At 35.0% G+C, this 19,510-nt stretch overlaps 1 protein-coding gene across 1 annotated transcript in view; it reads left to right on the forward strand.

Annotated features, from left to right (window-relative positions):
- The window catches only part of smap1 (small ArfGAP 1), a 134,890-nt gene that overhangs the window by 67,382 nt on the left and 47,998 nt on the right, over nt 1-19,510 (forward strand). Inside the window, exon 5 of the mRNA XM_056471455.1 lies at nt 15,311-15,389. Within this exon, the coding sequence (XP_056327430.1) occupies nt 15,311-15,389 (79 nt within the window). The remainder of the gene's footprint in view (nt 1-15,310; nt 15,390-19,510) is intronic.

The raw sequence follows: 19,510 nt of genomic DNA on the forward strand, positions 1-19,510 counted from the left end.
AGGATCTTGATGGTTTATTGCAGGTATGTTGTTTAGATATAAACAATTGTATTTTCAATTTAAATAGTTTCTTTGTCTCAAGTTTACAATAATTTATGTTTTACATTTGAATAGGCAAAATTACAAGGTTCAGTCTTTTAATCGCGATTAATTGCAAAAAAAAGTGTGATTAATTTGTTAATTTTTTTGAGTCGATTGATAGCACTTGTTATTTGTGAGTTGTTTTGAAATTAAACGTCACATACACACTCTAGGAACATCAGACACTTATTTAACATCTTGTAAAATGGTGCTTAATAGGTCCCCATTAATGTCAGTATAACAGAAAATGTATGTAGTTATTTCAGTGTTATTAAACTCCAGTAACTGACTGCAAACATATACAGTAGTCAATACAACATCTGCTGCAGTCTCACACCTATTAATATAGGGACATCATAGCACTGAATGTTTGTTCACCATTGCAACCTTCCTCTTCCTGCTACGCTTTTGCCCGACTGTCAAGTGAATTAACTGCACACGCCATAAAAAATGTTTCTGTCTGGCAACTGAGGATTTTGACCCCTCAAAGTTGGTTTCCATAGCCTTCACAAAAGCACAGTGTCTAGGGGGAAAGAGTGTATGTGTGTGTGTGTGTGTGTGCAGGCAGTATCAGCGCGCTGGAGTCTCTTCAGTGTGATATTCGTTGACAGTTTGTGGCAGGCCAGAAGCACGGCCCAGAACCCCCTGCTGCGTGTCTTTCACTGAAGTGAGCCCTCGTAGCAGTGTTCCTTCTCCCTCGCCACACATCTATTGTTGATCTGCTGAATTTTCATGCCTGTCCATCCCATCTAATGCTAACAATTGGGTATGCCTGGAAAATGCAGACAACCCAGTACATACATAATGCAGATTACAGTGGCCATGTTTACTGTTTTTAAAGGTTTGGAGAAAAAAAAATCTGTCTACACATTTATGCGCCTGTACACATGCAAAATATTGCATGGACTTGCAGCACATAAACAAGCTCTGTTTTCTTCATCTTTTCCCCCTTCATCTCTCATCCATTGCTTCGGGCCATCAGCAGGCTCATGGATTTACTCTAAATTGTAATGCTAGTCATTCACAAAATTCAACACATTACTGCCTTTTGTACATTTGTTTATTAAATATTTTGGCCGGGCTCAATACTCTTTCAGCCAAAAATCTGTCAAAATCGGTTAATTATTGTCGTGATGTGCTAATCTCATCTTTGATTTTATAAAAAAAAAAATAAAAACATTTTCAGCAATGAAGAGAAGACTGATTTATGCTGTATGATGATGATAAAATGGTTTTAAAAAGAAAACAGTACGATTTTTATAATCATAAAATATAATCACTTTTATAATCATAAAAGTATTAAAAATAATAAAGTTTTTCTTTGTTCTAAATTTAAATTTTGGATTATTGTTTAAAAAATATATATTGTTTTATTAATTTCTTTAAAAATGTGCATTTTTTATACTCTTCTGAATTTAAAATATTAGTGTTGTGTTGCTTTTGTTATTTCATGCAAAAAAATGTAATGCTCTAAATTAGCATTTAGGTATATAAATGGTAGCCCAAGTTTATATTTTTTTATTATTATGATCATACTTTTTCATAATTTAGTATCCGCCCAAGATAGCCAAACATCCCCAATCGATAAACTAATGGAAAATCTTCTCTCGTTCAGCCATTTCGTAGGCCTACTGCTCATTGTGTGCGCGTGAGAACTGTCAACACTCCCACAGGTAATCTTACATGTTCTGCAGAGACCCACAGAGACGTGCCTTTTTTGGCACTTAAAAAATGATGTCAGACTGTCGTTTCTAAGGCCGCGTTTTTAAATTAGCCGTCAGTTGAATGCGTGGCATAACCTTTTTATTGAAGCCTATTTACACACCTTTTTTCTTTTATTTATTTCTCATTTGCTGTGTTTAATTTTTTCGGTGATGTTAATTTATTACATAATTTATACATATCTAAAATGCTTTGGAAATACTGTACAAAATGCCATGTCAATAAAGAAAAATAAACTCAATCAATTTCAATCCGGCTACCACCGCAAGTATATTTCATATATAATATTTAATTAATATACAGAATAACTGAGTACACCCCATTTTGTAAATGAATATTTTTCTCCATTTCTCAGTGAATATAGGCAATGTATTTAGGCGCATTTAAACAAAACAGATTTAATAAACAGATTTATTTATTTAAATAATATTTTTGTCACTAAACATATTTAGAAATTGAAAGATACAGTTAAATTCAAGCAAACTATTGCAAAAATAAATTACAACCTACAAAATTTCAACTACATTTTTCAAATTTTTTGCTTCTCTTGATTTTTCCTCTTTTTTAAAATTCCTATTTAATATTTTACTATAACATGTAAATTTGGGTTTACTAGTTTTTGGTTTCTTAATCAACAGATGTCATGTTATAGTTAAACACAGTTCAGTGATACAAGATTCGCTGCCTGTTACGTTAACTTACATTATGCTAGCTCTCTATTCTCCTCCCGTTCTTAATTTTGATTCTTTAAAAAGAAACACAGCGAAAATGGACCTCATTAAGTCTTAACCTTTTACAGCTCATGACAGACATTTCTCAAAGAGGAAATAACAAACATCTTACCTGAGACGGTGTGTGGGGAGCTTGAGTGCCCAGCAGGCGCGCCCTTGTGATCGATGACTCTCGCTTGTTTATTAATGCCTGTGACAGCGGTGACGTAATTTTGACAGTGGAGTGTCGCTGTTTGTTTCATACTCGTAATCAGGACTTTGTGTCCATGGTGAAACTGTATTTCGTGTTTGTAAAGTACACCCATCGTAAATTTAGCAGTCATGTACAAACAGACAAAGAAAATGTTGTATCTGTGTCTGTTCTAATCGCAGATTTTGGAATTGTACTCTCGTAAAATTACGAGTACGTTCCGTTTTCCTTCACGATTTTATAATTACGGATGCGTGAATTTTATTTACGCACGAAATATTTATGACAGTGATTTTATTCCATACTATTGTAAGTTATTTTGTTAGATAAGCTCCAGATTTGGCACAAATAAAATAATTAAAAAAATAATTTATTCAAATATATGTATTTAATTGCATATATATATATATATATATATATATTTCCCCTGGTTACATCTGTCATTCGTCCCATATCTCTCTGTGTCTGAGCTCCGGCATGGATCTGCAGCTCTGCCCTTGTGCCGCAGGAACCCTGGACTGAGAGAGAAAAAGAGCGACTCTCTCTGTGTGTGTGTGGATTAACAGCTGATTAAAGTGGAATTGGAATAAAGTAATCAGTGATGTAAGTGCCTGTGCTGATTACGAGCTGAAGACTCCTCAGGCCACCCCAGTTTAGATCCCTGATAAGCACAATGATGAACTGTAATTAATGATAAGCATATCAAATGATAAGCGAGTCCTGTTTTCTCCCCCAGCGGCCCAGGCCTGCGTCTCTTGATTCTGTGCATCTGCTGGCAGATGTTGCCAAGCTTCCATTAACCGCTGGCTGGGGTTTATGTGCTTTAATTACTGGAAACCGAATGAGTTTGACTGCTTATCATGTTCTGTAAGGGGAGTTTAATTCATTATGTCCACCTTTAGTTTTTGGCGACTAAAGCCAATAACCGTTGCTTGGTCAGTATTCTGAAGGCTCGTGTGCAATGGGGGGATTTTCGCTCATGCGTATGTTGTGGAATCTATAATGATATTCTCAAAGATGATCAGGACGCAGAGTTCCAAGCATCATAACAGATTTTTGAGTCAATAGAGCGAGAGACAGTGGTCATCAAGAATGCTCACCATCACCTCTAATCTGCTCGGTTTGCAGGTCATGCTTTATACTAGGGGTAGGAGTCTTTAGGGACTTCACGTTCTGATTCCAATTCTTGGGTTACGATCGGATTTCAAAATCATTATTTACCTAACCTTTTCCTATTTCTTCGGCTGTGCATTGAAATCTATACATCTATAAATCTATATGTATAAACACCCACATTAACACACGCACGTACAACTCAATCCTTGCATATATTCGATCCTAGCATAAACATCTAAATTAACACTCACATACACAAATTCGCTGCATGCTGGCATATAGCACTCGCGCAAACTTACAAAAAAAATTCACAAACATGTTTATCAGGAATCTGGTTACTGCAAAGCTTATGAAATGGAAAGAATGCGATTAATAGAGGTATTAAATCTGTTAAATAATGAAAATGTGTTACAAAATAATATAAAATATTAGTCTATATAAATAAGCTACATTAAAATATATAAGAAACATTTTGTTAAACCTTTTTAATTTAATTGGGGAATTATACACAAATGTAAATAGACAGATTAGAACCTTTAAAGGACGTTCAAGATGAAATGCAACTATGAATATACTCAAACAACTCGTTTCTATTGCAAATATTAATGTAATACTCTTTTTGATTTTTTTTAATTATTATAATTATTATTCTCTTTTGTGTTTTTTTACGATGTGGATGTCATAATTGTAAGGTTTTGGTATTATTTTGGCAAAAGCAAATGAGTTTTGGAGATTGAATCAGAGGCGACTTGACAGAAAATGCATCCAAAACTGCATCTGAATATTTTTTGTTTATTTGTTTGACTAACATTTAGGGATTGGAGATGTTTTTATTGCTTATTTAGGATGAACGTGCTCTGAATGTAACATTAAACGCAAATCACAAAGAGCAAGTATGAAGAACAGACTATCATATTACAAAAAAAAAAAGAGCATTTTAATTTTTTATTAGTTTATGGCATTAAGAAAATAGTACGGAAAAAAAATAGTATTAGGCTTAAATCATAATACAAGCTTTAAAACATAGTGTTAAACATAACATTTCACATGTTTGCAACAGTACAGTAGGCCTAGTTCACTTTCATTCACAACCCACATTTGCAGATCTCAAGCCGTGAGCCTTCACTTATCTGTAATGGAGTGTGGCGTAATGGTCACATACAGTGCAGTTCTTTTGAAATTAGAATCCATACATCATGTGCCTCCTTTAGTGATTCGAAAAGCTGCTCGCACACTGGACAAGTCGCGTCACTGCATCTATGATGGCTCAAGGTTTTGCTTTTGGTGTAGACTAATTTTGAACAACGTTCCTAAAGCTGGCCACACAATCAATTAGAAGTGGCGTGCCATGTCTCACTTGTAATTATCCATCTGTTCAAATGAATTTGGAAGCATGTATGTGTTCCTATTGATGCTTATTAATTTTCTGTTTTGAGCTCATGCCTCGCATGCCCACATCGTCACCATCCAATTTGAATACAGAATTGATTCATAACTTTTGAGAAGGCGGCACTTTGGCTCAATGGTTATCGATGTCGCCTCACAACAAAAAGGTTGCTGGTTTGAGTATCAGCTGAGCCAGTTGCCATTTCTGTGTGGAGTTTGCATGTCCTCCCTGTGTTTGTGTGGGTTTCCTCTGTGTGCTCCGGTTTTTAGTTTTTTTCGCTATAGGTGAATTGGGGAAACAAAATTGGCAGTAGTGTGCGTGTGTGTGTGAATGTGAGAGTGTATGGGTGTTTCCCAGTACTGGGTTGTGACTGTAAAGGCATCGTCTGCCTAAAACATATGCCAGAATAGTTGGTGGTTCATTCCGCTGTGGTGACCTAAGACTAAGCTGTAGGAAAATGAATGAATGAACTTTTGAGAATCGATTCAGAATCGTTAGAGAATGTTTCATTGATCTACCACTTCTACATTATACCCTTTTCCTTATCAGTTTCCATGTGACCAAAATAATGATACCCAACTTGTTCTTCTTTTTGGCATGGCTCCCAAACACACTAACTGGCCTTTTCCTTGGACCTTTTCCAAACACCTGCATCTATTATCTGTTGAGTCTTTCCGGCCTCCCATTATATTGGTGGAATATAGCTAAATCACGTGCTTTGATCCTTTTTGGAGGAAGCAGGTGTTTACTCAACTTACCCCTCTTAATAACGTTAGTTGAACTACAGGTGTTTGTATCTCTTATCTAATTGCTTGGCATCTTGGAAAGCACTTTAACATACTCAGGCTGCATTAAACACATGTATTGATCATTGAAGGATTACAACTGAATATCGGTTATTAAACAAATGGATACAGTATTGATTAACAGAGACCAAATAAAAGAATATTGATTAAAAAGATGCAGGAAAAACTCGACACTTAAGGTTAATGCAGACTGAATCTGTAATTTTCGTCTGTAATTTTCGCACGTTAAAAAAGAAATGTTGTGTGAATTTTATGGACACACTGCCTCCAAAACGTTTCTTTTTATGACTGGTCCGTCATAAAAAAATTTGAACCAGGTTAGATTTTTTCTCTCTCGTTTTTCGCATCCGAAAAAGCGCTTTGAGCGGTGTTTTGATACTTCAGAGCCTCTGTACAAACGAAAAGCTAATACAGAATGCTGTCATTTACACTACATAACTTGAACTTTACAGCGAACACAGTGCATAAAATAAAGATGGAATGTGACGGACAGTTGAGAACCCGTGACTGGATTCAGTAACCGGCGTACATTATGAAAGCTGCTCGACACGTCATCGCAGCCGCCATCTATTATAGGCTGTCCATGAATGCTGCCAGTCTCTGTTCAGGATTTGTTTACGTATGTAAATGTGTAAAGTATCACGAGCAATATATCAAAATTCCACAGATTTCCTGAAATAAACTTTGCATTTTGCGATAATCCAGCTCAGCTCTTTGACAATGAGCTGAATTCTCTATGCAGTAACAGATACGCAGCCTATTGCTCTTTCTTTTTCTTCTTTGGAGAAGAGCGGAGAACAAAGTATTACTGCTTGAACTGATTCCGAAATGTTTAGACTTTTTCGTAATGGATTAATTATTACGCATCGGACTCAGTGTGCAAGGTTTGTATATGACTACGAAAAGAAAACTCATCTAAAAAATTTCAGACTTTAGTGTGCAAAGACCTTTATCATCAGGTTTTTCATACCTATTCGATTTTCATTAGCGATTAATTAATATGCAACTGAGGTTAGTTGGCACAGAAGGTGGCGCTTTGCAACTTTACTTTTCTTACAGCAGCAACAACTCGGACACCAATAAAATAAGTAGTTTCACATTCATCTTGCATCAATGCTCTTCTGTGTTGTTTGGAATGTGTGCTCAACTAGACGGTTTTGTGCTTTACTGCCACCAATTTGTTTTACTGTAACTTCAGAATCTCCAGGCATGGGAACAAAAGTGCCAGTTTTATTGGTCCACCAGTTTTTAAGTAATTTTTTTCTTTTTCTGTACTGGAGAATTTTAAGCTGAACAGTTTATACAGAACTTTACTTTGTTGGTTGGTTGATTCAATTGTTGATTGATTTAATTGGTTTACTGATTTATTGATTGATTTGTTTGTTTGGTTGATTAATTGATTAGATTGAAATTGATTAGAAAAGAATGTTTTGTTTAATAAGGAACGCAAGAACAGAAACGAAAAATATATCAATTCTGCTTGGAGTGAACTGAATGGATTTTTTTTAAGCCCTGCTATATATGGCGATGCATGATTTTTCTGAAAAAGTGGATCGTGCAGTAATTTGGATCGTCCACGATCAAGTATTGTGTTATCGCACAGCCTTAATTGGTTGGTTGAGTAATTGATTGATTTGATTGGTTTATTTATTGGTTGATTGACCGACATTGATAGATTTGATTGATTCATTCATTCATTCATTTGGTTAGTTGAGTAATTGATTGGTTTGATTGATTGATTGATTGATTTGGTTAGTTGAGTAATTGATTGGTTTGGTTGGTTGATTGACTGACATTGGTTGATTTATTGATTGATTTGATTGGTTGATTAACTGAAATTGTTTTGATTGATTGATTGATTGATTTGGTTGAGTAATTGATTGGTTTGGTTGCTTGATTTGATTGGTTGATTGACTGACATTGATAGATTTGATTGATTGGTTGATTTATTGATTGATTTGATTGGTTGATTAACTGACATTGATTGATCGATTGATCGATTGATTGATTGATTGATTGATTGATTGATTGATTGATTGATTGATTGATTGAGTGATTTACAAAAATACATTTTCAATAATAATTAAAATTACTACTGCTTTAATTCTGTGTGTTGCTTTTTGTTTCTATGTAATTATTATTTGTAACTGATATAATAATTTAAATTAAAACTTCATTTTCATCTAGTAACTCATGTACATTTTATTTTCATGGCTTGCCAGCAGATAAAATATGCATTGCCGGTTTCCGAGTGAAAATGATTTCCAGTTACATGCTCATGATAACGGGTGGGAGATCATGTGCAGCAAATCCTCATATCAGAATAGATCTCTGACGGATCATGTGACACTCAAGACTGGGGTAATGGTGATGAAACTTCACAGGAATAAATTACATTTTTCACTGGTGAGCAAAAGGGACTCACGTATTCGCAAAGGGACTCAAAATCATACTAATTCTTAATTTTTTAACAGATTTTATTTTACGTGAACTTTTCAACCACATCAGTTTGGATTTTATTTCAATTTATCGTACCACTTTTATTCAAATTTTCCATTAGTTGTCAGAAAAGATGAAATAGGTTTACATTAATTCACTAGACAATGTCTTCATTTGTTAACTGGTCTAAAAAGCCTTCAAAATGTCCCGCATTGATGCTGCTGTTTCCAGCTGTGGTTTGAAGAATAATGAACGGCTTTTTCTGAACTGTGTAGTCAGAACTTTATCTCAGAACTCTCTCTCTCTCTCTCTCTCTCTAAGGATACTGTATCCATGCTACAGGAATGGCATGTGCCACTCATAAGCTCAAGAACACACTGTACTTTCAGCAGATCCACTGCTCTCATTATTTCTCTGCTGCAGAAAAAGAGCAACAACATCTCTCCTGCTTCAGATCCTCTTCTTAATTTATCATATGATCATTTGAAATGTAGTTACTTTTTTTTAATTCTAATCTTGTTTCTTAATGTTTTTTTTTATAATTTCACAGCCAAGAAAGCGTTATGTAGGTATCTTGTTTGTTTGCAGTGTGTTGTGCAGTATCTGTTTGTGTCTTATCTATTTTGTTGGGTACCTGCCGCATTGAACCATTCAAACCATTGTTTTTGCTAATAGTTATTGATGCTATGATAGTTGATAATTATAGTCTGTTAATAGCTGTAAAACTACAAATTCATATTTAATTTTTCTGTGACCGTTTATTTCAATGTTGGGTGCTAATCTTTTGCAGTAACTTTGAGTAACTAAAGTAATCAGTTATTTAGCAGAAACTATGGTGATGGTAAATGCTTTCTTTTTGACCCAAAAGTTTGCGTTGTGTCTTGTGAGCCTACAGTATTTCATTTATATTGTTATGTTTATATCCTTTATTTTCATTATTTATTCTAGTTATTCTAGGTTATATGTTTTTTATTTTGAAGTATTTATTTTTTAGAAATTCTTATCTTTACTATTTCTTTTTGGTTTTTTACCTTTACTTTTCTCTTGTTTCACATTTACATTTTTTTAACAAAAAAATATTTTTGTTTTTTTATATTGTCTTGTTTTTTATTTATTGTGTGTGTATGTGTTTGTGACATATCAGGACATAAATCTGTATAATGACGTAGGTATGACACAATATTATTTAATAAAAACTTTTTTACTGTCTTCACGGCAAAGATAAAAGAAATCAGTTATTGAAAATTAGTTCTTAAAACTGTTAAAACAACTGAATAAATTTAAATTTAACAGGAGATCTAATAATTCTGACTGTATATATTTATATATGGTCATTTACTTTTTTCCCTTCATTTGACATTTTATTTGTCTGCAGACAAGTCAGTTATTTGCTGCTTAATTTGGCTTTAATATTTTAAGTGTTTGTTTCCTGCAAAAGTGACATTTTTATTATTACTGTTTGAAGATATACAAAATAAAAAAAATGACCTCCCAATAATAAAACATATTAGGTAACTGCCTCGTATTTCCCTCTCTGACATTGCTAGCCTGAATGCATGAGGTTGAGAGTGAGTCAAGCTTAGCATCAGTCCAGAATGAATCTCCCTCTGATCCTGTTTGCATGGAGTGTGAGGGAATGTGACCCAAATGGAATTATTCTTCCATCAAAGGGAAGTATTCATGAATTAGAAATGACCTTGATTGGAGAGGCCCCAGAGACACAACGCCACAGTTGAAGCAATTTCACAGCCGTTTGCTGAATGCCTTTCCAGAGCGATGGAGGCAGTGAAGAAGAGCTGACAGGAGAGGATGAGAGAGACTGAATCAAGTGTGGACAAGTGGGAGAAAACTGTGGATATAGATTAGATATGTGTAAATGAAAGCGTAGCAGAAATCTCTGGCCTGCTCTTCGTATTGGGTGTCAGTGTTATTTTATTGACCATATACTCTAGTTTTTAATTTGAGGTTCAGTTTTTATTTAGATTTTTTCGTCATTTAATTTTATACCTTCGTCTATTTATTTATGAAATGTTTTTATATATTTATTTAAATATTTTTAATCTAACAATCTTTGTTTATCTTAATTTTAGAGCTTTAGTTTAAGCTTTTAGTTATTTTAACAGTTCAGTTTTTCATTGAAGTTTAGATTGCATATAATGCCAATTTGTTCATTTGATCATGAATGGTTTCTGAATAAATCTTGTTTGTAGGCTTTCGAACAACCCTTTTCATGATTGAATTTCATGACACCCCTTCATGCTTACTTTTTAGCATGCTTACTTTTACTTTACTTTTTTACTTTAAGCTGTTTTTGTGATTCACATTATATAGTTTCTAGAAAACTTTTTTTTGTTTTATTTATTTTATTTTTTATATTATTTTATTTTATTTTTTATTTAATTAAATTTATTTATTTATTTTTTTGTTTTTCTTTTATTTAATTGATTTTTTTCTTTTCTTTTTTTATTGATTTAATTTTTATTTATTTTTTAGTTAATTTAATTGTTTTTTATTTTATTTTATTGTTTTTTTCTTTGTAATTGTATTTTTTTATTTTTTAAAATTTAATTTAATAAAAAAAATTACATTTTCATTTATTTATTTTCTTTTATTTTTTCTTTACTTTTTTCTTTTATTTCTTTTATTTCTTACATTTTTATTTTAATTTAATTATACTTTTTTCTTTTTCTTATCTTTTCTTTTTCTTTTTTCTTTTATTTATTTTTTATTCATAATTTTTATTTTATTTTTTGTTTATTTAATTTTTATTTCATTATTTTTTTTGTTTATTTAATTCTTTATTTAATAATTTTTTTCATTTAAAAAATATTTTCTTTTCTTTTCTTTTCTTTTTTCTTTATTTAATTTGTTATTTTATTTAATTTTACTTTGTTTTTTAATTATTTAATTTTATTTAATTTAATTTAATTTGATTTTATTTTATTTTATTTTATTACTCATTCTTCTCAGACCCCATTAGAGCTTTTTTTCTTTCCTATAATTTCTAAAAAGAACTGCAAAAAAACTGTTAAATAAATACTTAATTTTTTTTTTTTTACTGTTAATAGTAATTATTTATTAATGCTATTTTAGAGTAAATTCAGTACTTGAGGCTTTGTTTTAGATCTTTGGATCTTTCCAAGTTTCCCTGCTTTCCAAGGTGTGATTGTTTGCCGTATGCCTTTGTATTTGAGTTTATTTGTCTTGTGAATGTGTGTTTGGTTTGTTTGTCTCAGGCTGTCTTGTTTCCATCATCTGAAGCACAAACACATTCTTGAAGAATTTCGTCTTCGAAGTCGTCTTCAAAGTGTGCGTGCGTCAACAAATAGCAGAGCACCTAAGCCTCCAATTCATACATAATTCAACCAGAGTAAACCATTTTAAGATGACAGATTTCAATCACAGAACTGAATAAAAGTTGTGCATCTATTTTATTATTTTTTATTAAAGAAGGCCATTTTTTTTTACCTCACATTGCTGCCTCTTGTGTACAACAATAAAAACGGTCACAAGTGAAAGACTTGGCCTTGTACACAAAAGCTGACATGCAAGACTGCATATGCTTTTCAGCACTAAAAGATTAAGGTTCGATTCAATTTAATTCAATTTCCAACCTTTCTCAAGAGCTTAAGGGGGTAGTGATGTATAAAACATCCTACTGATAGCTTTCATAATTCGCCAGCTTGTAAAATTATTAGTGATCATTGTAATTCCTCATCAGAAACTGCATTTAGAATTGGTAAAAGCATTTTTTTTTTATTAGACAACCCCCCCCCCCTTCTCACGCACACAGTTGAATGAACCCGAGTCTCAAGCTCACTGGAGAGCAACAGCAAATTTTCTTTCTCCCATTTAATCCTCTTCCCACGATGCACCTGGGTTGACACTTCACCACAAACCCGAGCCTGCAGATGCTCATTAGAGCACTTGTGTCAGTTCTGTCCCGTTTTTCAATCGCTCAAATCCAATCTTTTGCCAAAAACAATTGCGCAATGATGACGTTAAGTGACAAATTCACATTTATCATTCTCTTTTATTGTGCTAATAAGGCAGATGTCAGACACTGCTGGTTTAATTCAGATTTGACACTTACAGTCTGGCTTGTTTTGTATTTATTCCGATGTGTTTCTTGCCCTCTTGTTACCGTTCATCCTCTCCGTCTTTCGCCTTCCCCTCAAGAAAAAGCGCTGTCCGCTTGATTTTACTTGTGTGGTTGTGTCCATATGTGAGTGTGTTTTTGTGTAGAAGGAGGTTTTAAAAGGCCTCCGTCTGGCTTTGATCCAGGCTTTAACCTAGCGCCCATCGATCGGCCGTTCAGACCAGATTACGGTTTGGCTTCTCAGACCGAGATGCTTCTTTCTGCTCGTCACAAATCACAGGCCTCAAGAACGCCTTTGAACTGCATTTCTAAAGTAGCCTGGTCAGTCAACACCTGTGAGGCGCAGCCGGCCATCAGTCAGAGCCAGCAAGCTATTTCACCACCACATTGCATTATCTATTTATTCAGTTTGCAGCTCTGGATATTCAGAGCCCGACTAGCAAAGATAAAATGCAGAAGCTGAATGTAGGGTTGGGTCGATAGATGATGCCATCGCCGATGGCTAATAGACATCGCGATGCTGATCCTCTGCTCCGCCCCTGTCACAGCATCCCGCTTGCGAAAAATACACACTTAGGCCCTATTTACACTAATACATCTTAGTTTTAAAACGGCATTTTAGAACGATAAAGATCCACGTCTACATTGCCGTTTCATCTAGCATTTTTGAAAAACCCTCCTTCCACACTTTACCGCTGAAAGCGCACATCACGTGACTACACATACACACTGTCATGCACTGCAGCATACGTGCTTGTCTGAGCTCCAGCAGTCAGCGGGTGCTTTGAGCACAAAACCCCAGAGAGCAGTGCATGTTGGACAGTTTATCAAGGATGTACCGCTGCATCGCGTCTCACTATAGTTGTTAAGCATGATATTTAATTATTCTTGTCTCTATGTAACGACTCTTCTGTCTTTTGAATCTATCAGTTAATGTGTCACAGCATCAGTACACTACTTTAATCTTTCGCTTTCACACTTGTACTTAGTAATTTTAGGAAAAACCTCAGATACTGTTGGTTGGTTCCTGTTGGTTGTGCGCCTTTTTTACCAACCAAGTTTGTTGACGCCATTATAACGACACAGATCACTCTGACTATTCATGCCAGAGTGCCGTGAAAAAAGTGATTGACAGGTGGTAATTTGTGTGTAACTTATCTTTATTTATTTATAATTTGGTTATGGGTAAAACAAAGACCATGCGGGTCAGGTAGTTAAAACGGTAGGCTAAAAATAATTAATTTGGTGTGAATTAATTAATTATTTATAAAAAATTAATTCACTGCCGCCTATGACTACATCCATCACAATGTTTCTCATTAGACAATGTACAATGCCAAATTGATCAACATCGCCCAACCCTAGTTGTATATAGCGTCTGAAAGGGAGCATTCACCCAAACTTTTCATCATTTACTCATCCTCCACTTGTTCCATACTTGTTTGAGTGTCTGTTGAACACAAAAGACGATATCGGAAAATTGAAGAATGTTGGACAACCATTCGCTATTGAGTTCCATAGTATTTCTTTCCTACGTAGTATGGTTGCTGATGGCTACTCCACCCAAAAGCAAAATGCAGTAACTATGTAAAATCTAAAACTGAGAAAAATGCCTTTAAATATGCCTCAAATATGTTTAGTTTTTCTGACTAGGAAAAAATTTGACTGTTTCGGCACAAGATATAACATTGCCATCAATTCAAAATAAAATTTTTGAGAAATTAGTATGTTAGTTTTAATCCATAACCTAGTGTGCTCCCAAATGGTAAAAAAAAAAAAAGTATTAAGAAGATTTAAACATTCAAAGCTTGCACTTTGTTATTTCCGCCTACAGTAAACGGATCAAAGATTTTTTTTGAATGACTTCAATCAATCAACCAAATCAATCAATCAAGTCAATGACTTCAGTTGGCAATGCTGCTGTAAACTTTATATGCTTGAGCTCAGCCACTCTCACTGGCAGAGCTGTGATTAAAAATGAAATGCTATTGGCTGTTTTTTTAAAGATGTAGAGGAGCTACTCTTTCACCCTATTCATTTTTCAGTAAAGGTTCCATAAAGTGCTTTGAAATGTACATTGGTTTATTCAAAATTTGATGTAATCACAACTGAAACATGAAGAGAGGGCAGGACATAGACTAGCTCCTCCCCCTTTTTAAAAATCAGCCAATAGTGTGTTGCTTTTTTTCACAGCTCAAATTTTTTTTTAATCTACTTTGGCAGAAGTGACAAATTGCAAGCTTTGAATGTGTAACAGAGGCCAGCTAGTGCTGTGCAGGTAAAACTCACTCTTCTGACCTCTAAAAGGTGCTCTAGTGACAGACGCTAGAGGCCATGCTCTTTAGCCTACTTGTTAGAGCAACTGACTCCCATACAAAGATTTGCTGGTTTGATCCCAGCTCTGAGCGAGTTGGGTTGTGTAGGACCGTCAGAGTTACATGTTTATATAATCTAAATGCAAATTTTGTCACTGTTTGGGGGCACACTATCTTATAGATATGTTTAAAACTAACATACTGAAACTAACAGTATCAAAACATACAGTGCTTTGCAACCACATGGAAGTGAATAAATGGCTCCTAAATTCTAATTTTTGGGTGAACAATCTTTTGAAGGCTGTTTTCTATGAAGAACTAGAACAACAACCGATGGCCTATCATGGATGCTTGTGTTCAGAATTGCTATTGCAAAAATAAAAGACTTCCAGTAACACTTTCTCCTTGTCTCCTTCTATCCCAGAAAAGAGAGGACAACCAGATAGATTCCAGAATCAGTCCCAAGAAGAGTGCAGAGCCCGCCATCGACCTGTTAGGCCTTGGTAAGACATGAATAATTGATCCCTCATCTCATTGCCGATCGGGGAATTTGATATGGCTAAGATAAGCTGGAATTAAAAGAGACTTGAAGGTCATTTTACAGCAGTTTTTTTAATGGGAAAAAGGTGGTGGAATAGAACAGCAATTAATATTTGATGGGATTTAACTCAAATGAATCATGCAGAGTTTATCTTTTATGTTGAGATATTTGATATATTTATCCACTTGAGTTACGTGTCTTTTTTACTCTTCTTTCGCTCAGTTTATCACAAACTTAGGGGCAGAGTAATAGTGGTGGATACATAAACACATAAATCATAAATCTGTTGTATTTCTTTTGTATATGTGGACACATACACTCACCAGCCAGTTTATTAGGTTGCTGTCCAACTGCTCATTAACTCAAATTTGTAATCAGCAATGCATTTAGGCATGTAGACATGGTCAAGTCACAATCTACTGCAGTTCAAATCAAGCATCAGAATGGGGAAGTAAAGTGATTTAAGTGACTTTGAACGTGGCATGGTTGTTGGTGCCAGGCCTGCTGGTCTGAGTATTTTAGAAACTGATGATCTACTGGGATTTTCACACACAACCACATCTAAGGTTTGCAGAGAATTGTGTGAAAAAGATAAAATATCCAGTGAGCGGCAGTTCTGTGTGCGCAAATGCCTTGATGATGCCAGAAGTCAGAGGAGAATGGCCAAACTGGTTCGAGCTGATAGAAAGGCAACAGTAACTCAAATAACCACTCGTTATAACCGAGACATGCAGAAGAGAATCTCTGAATGCACAACCTTGAGGCAGATGGGCTACAGCAGCAGAAGACCACACCTGGTGCCACTCCTGTCAGCTAAGAACAGGAAACTGAGGCTACAATTCACACAGGCTCACCAAAACTTGACAATAGAAGATTGGAAAAACGTTGGCTGGTCTGATGAATCTCGATTTCTGCTGCGACATTTGGTTGTTAGGGTCGGAATTTGGCATCAACAACATAAGAGCATGAATCCATCCTGCCTTGTATCAACGCTTCAGGTTGCTGGTGTAATGGTCTGGGGGATATTTTCTTGACACACTTTGGGCCCATTAGTACCAATTGAGCATCGTGTCAACGCCACAGGCCACCTTAGTATTGTTGCTGACCATGTTCATCCCTTTATGACCACAGTATACCCATCTTCTTATGGCTACTTCCAGCAGGAAACTGCACCATGTCATAAAGCACGAATCATCTCAGACTGGTTTCTTGAACATAACAATGAGTTCACTGTACTCAAATGGCCTCCACAGTCACCAGAGCTCAATCCAATAGAGCACCTTTGGGATGTGGTGGAACGGGACATTCGCAACATGGATGTGCAGCCGACAATATGGACCAATCATGTCAATATGCACCAAAATCTCTGAGGAATATTTCCAGTACCTTGTTAAATCTATGCCACGAAAGATTAAGGCAGTTCTGAAGGCAAAAGGGGGTCCAACCCAGTGCTAGTAAGGTGTACCTAATAAAGTGGACGGTGAGTGAATGGGTTAAACATATACAGTATACAGTACATGTCCATCAATATCAGATTTGGTATATGTATAATTGTGTGTTTATTATATTGTAATGGCTCATCTAACACTCACTGTAAAAGCATTATTATAATACACACTGTTGAATGTAATTTGTAGCAACTCAAAATACATACCAGGTTTTCATACAGTACAGTTGAAGTCAAAATTATTAGCACTCCTATGTATTTTTTTTTCTTTTTCAAATATTTCCCAAATGTTTAACAGAGCACAAAATTTTTCACAGTATTTCCCATAATATTTCTTCTTCTGGAGAAAGTCTGTTTGTTTTATTTTGGCTAGAATAAAAGCAGTTTTTAATTTTTCAAAACCCATTTTAAGATCAATATTATTAGCCCCATCAAGCAATATTATTTTCAATTGTCTGCAAAACAAACTATGTACTGTCATCATAGCATAGATGAAATCAATCAATTATTAGAAATTAGTTATTAAAACTATCATCTTTGGAAATGTGTTGAAAAACACAGTCTCTCTGCTAAGCAGAAATTGAGAAAAATTATACTGTCACTAATAATTATGACTTCAACTGTACCTAATATTACATTATATAGTGATACTTGACTAGCATTTAAAATGACTAGTCTTAACTTTCCATATGTTTTCCTCTCGTTTATTAAGACAAAGTAGTATCACGTTACCTTTTAAATGGCTTTGTCTCTTTTTACTGGCTCAGCCACTACTAAATGTACAGCTCCAAGACAGTGTGTTGCTGTACACCAAAGCGACATGTTTTAAAGGGTGTGTAAAGGCTCAGATAGAGGATCACTGACTGCTATTACTGTCTAGATGAAGGTTCAGGGAAGCACGCCGCTAGTTCAGTCCTAGCGGTATTGATCAGGCCGGCAACTCGAGCCCTTGAGATGACCAAACACAATTGATGTTATATTACTTTCTGGGAAATGAAAGTTTCTATTTGCTGCCCTGGAGCTTTCCTTTGTCGCTCTGTCTTGTGTTTTTATCACTATCTCTATCTCTCTCTCTCTCTCATTCGATATTTCTCACTCTCTCAATCTCCTCGTGCTACCAAGTTGTCCGTTATGATGAGTGAGACAGATATATGAATTTCCACAAATGTGAATGTGTGTGTTCTGGTGAGCGGGTTAGAGTGCTGGAGGGCGTCAGAGGTCAGTGCTGATGAAGAGAGGCTGGAGATGATGCTGTTGAGATTGAGACATGCGTCTTATTGATGTGTTTTTGCTCAAGGCCTGAGCATCTCTCCTCACCTTTCCATACCAGCAAGGCTCCAGCCGTGTGTTCAGACAACCAAGATATATTTCTCTCTTTCAGTACATGTTGTTGCTTTATTTCTGTCAATTTATAAATGGATTCAATTGGTTCATCAAATTAATGTAATCTGCAAAAGTTCCAGAATGTCACTTCTTAATATGTAAAATATGATGTACAACTTAAATGGCAAATTTAATATAATTGAAAGCTGGCATGCTATTAATGTTATTAATCTTATTATTAAGGATTTTTCCATTTTTAAAGGTGCCGGATACTGCATTGGTTTAATTCTCTGTTCTCTGAAATCTACATAGTAGGTTTATGGCTTTAGTAAGTTCAAAAAATCTCCAGAAACAGTTTAATAAGCTCATTTATTATTTCATAAAATACCAATAGAATCGGAAGGTCCATGATTGACCATATATGGCTTGTTTCGTGAATATTAATGAGCTGCACTCTGATAAGCTGGTCCTACAGACACACACACTCACAGAGCATAAATTACGCTGAATATGGACAAATATGAACCCAATCAGAGTAATGTTAACCTATTTTGCTCTCTAGATCTGTTGTGGATAAAGGCTAAATTATAATTAAATCTGACAAAAGAGGGTGATAGAGATGTATAGCGTTGTATTTTGAAGCTATAGTCAAAGAAAACACAGCCAGGAATTATTATCAAACCTCTGCATGAACAGATGACTGTTGAGCAGAGTGATTTGACACAATTCAGTTGAAACATACGCATTAAATTTCACAATAAACATGATAAATTAACAAAAACTGTAACTAAACATACCATATGCCTCTTCACAGTGGAGATGAATAAATGGATAATCTGAAAATTTTGTATCCTGAGGTCAGTTTGAAGGTGCCTTGTGCTGTTGTTGCCCAGTAACGCATAGTAAACAAATTGGCACTCGCATTTTCAAAATAAAAGTCCCACATACATAGTAAGTGAAATATACACTTAAAAATAACTAAGGTAGGAAATTAATCATTGTTGTCTCACTAGAAAACATTGTTGGTTATCAACCGCAGCATGTGAGGCATGCATATTTATGATCTCAGAGCTTGATGACATGGCTTCTCGTCAGGTCCGGAAGAATGACCCAAATTAGCCATACATGCAAATGCAAAGGGCATGGCCCATGAGTCTCGTCACAGTTTGTTTTGTCTTCTGATTGGCCAGATGGCCCCCGGGGTTTTACACTCGTGAAATTTACATGAAAACAAGGAAACAGTGAAGTATGAGGCTCACAGTATTCCCATTTCCATATACTGATCTCTTATTATTCTACGATGCCTATACCCA

This window comes from Danio aesculapii, chromosome 13 (assembly GCF_903798145.1).
Source record: "Danio aesculapii chromosome 13, fDanAes4.1, whole genome shotgun sequence".
Classification (NCBI taxonomy): Eukaryota; Metazoa; Chordata; class Actinopteri; order Cypriniformes; family Danionidae; genus Danio; species Danio aesculapii.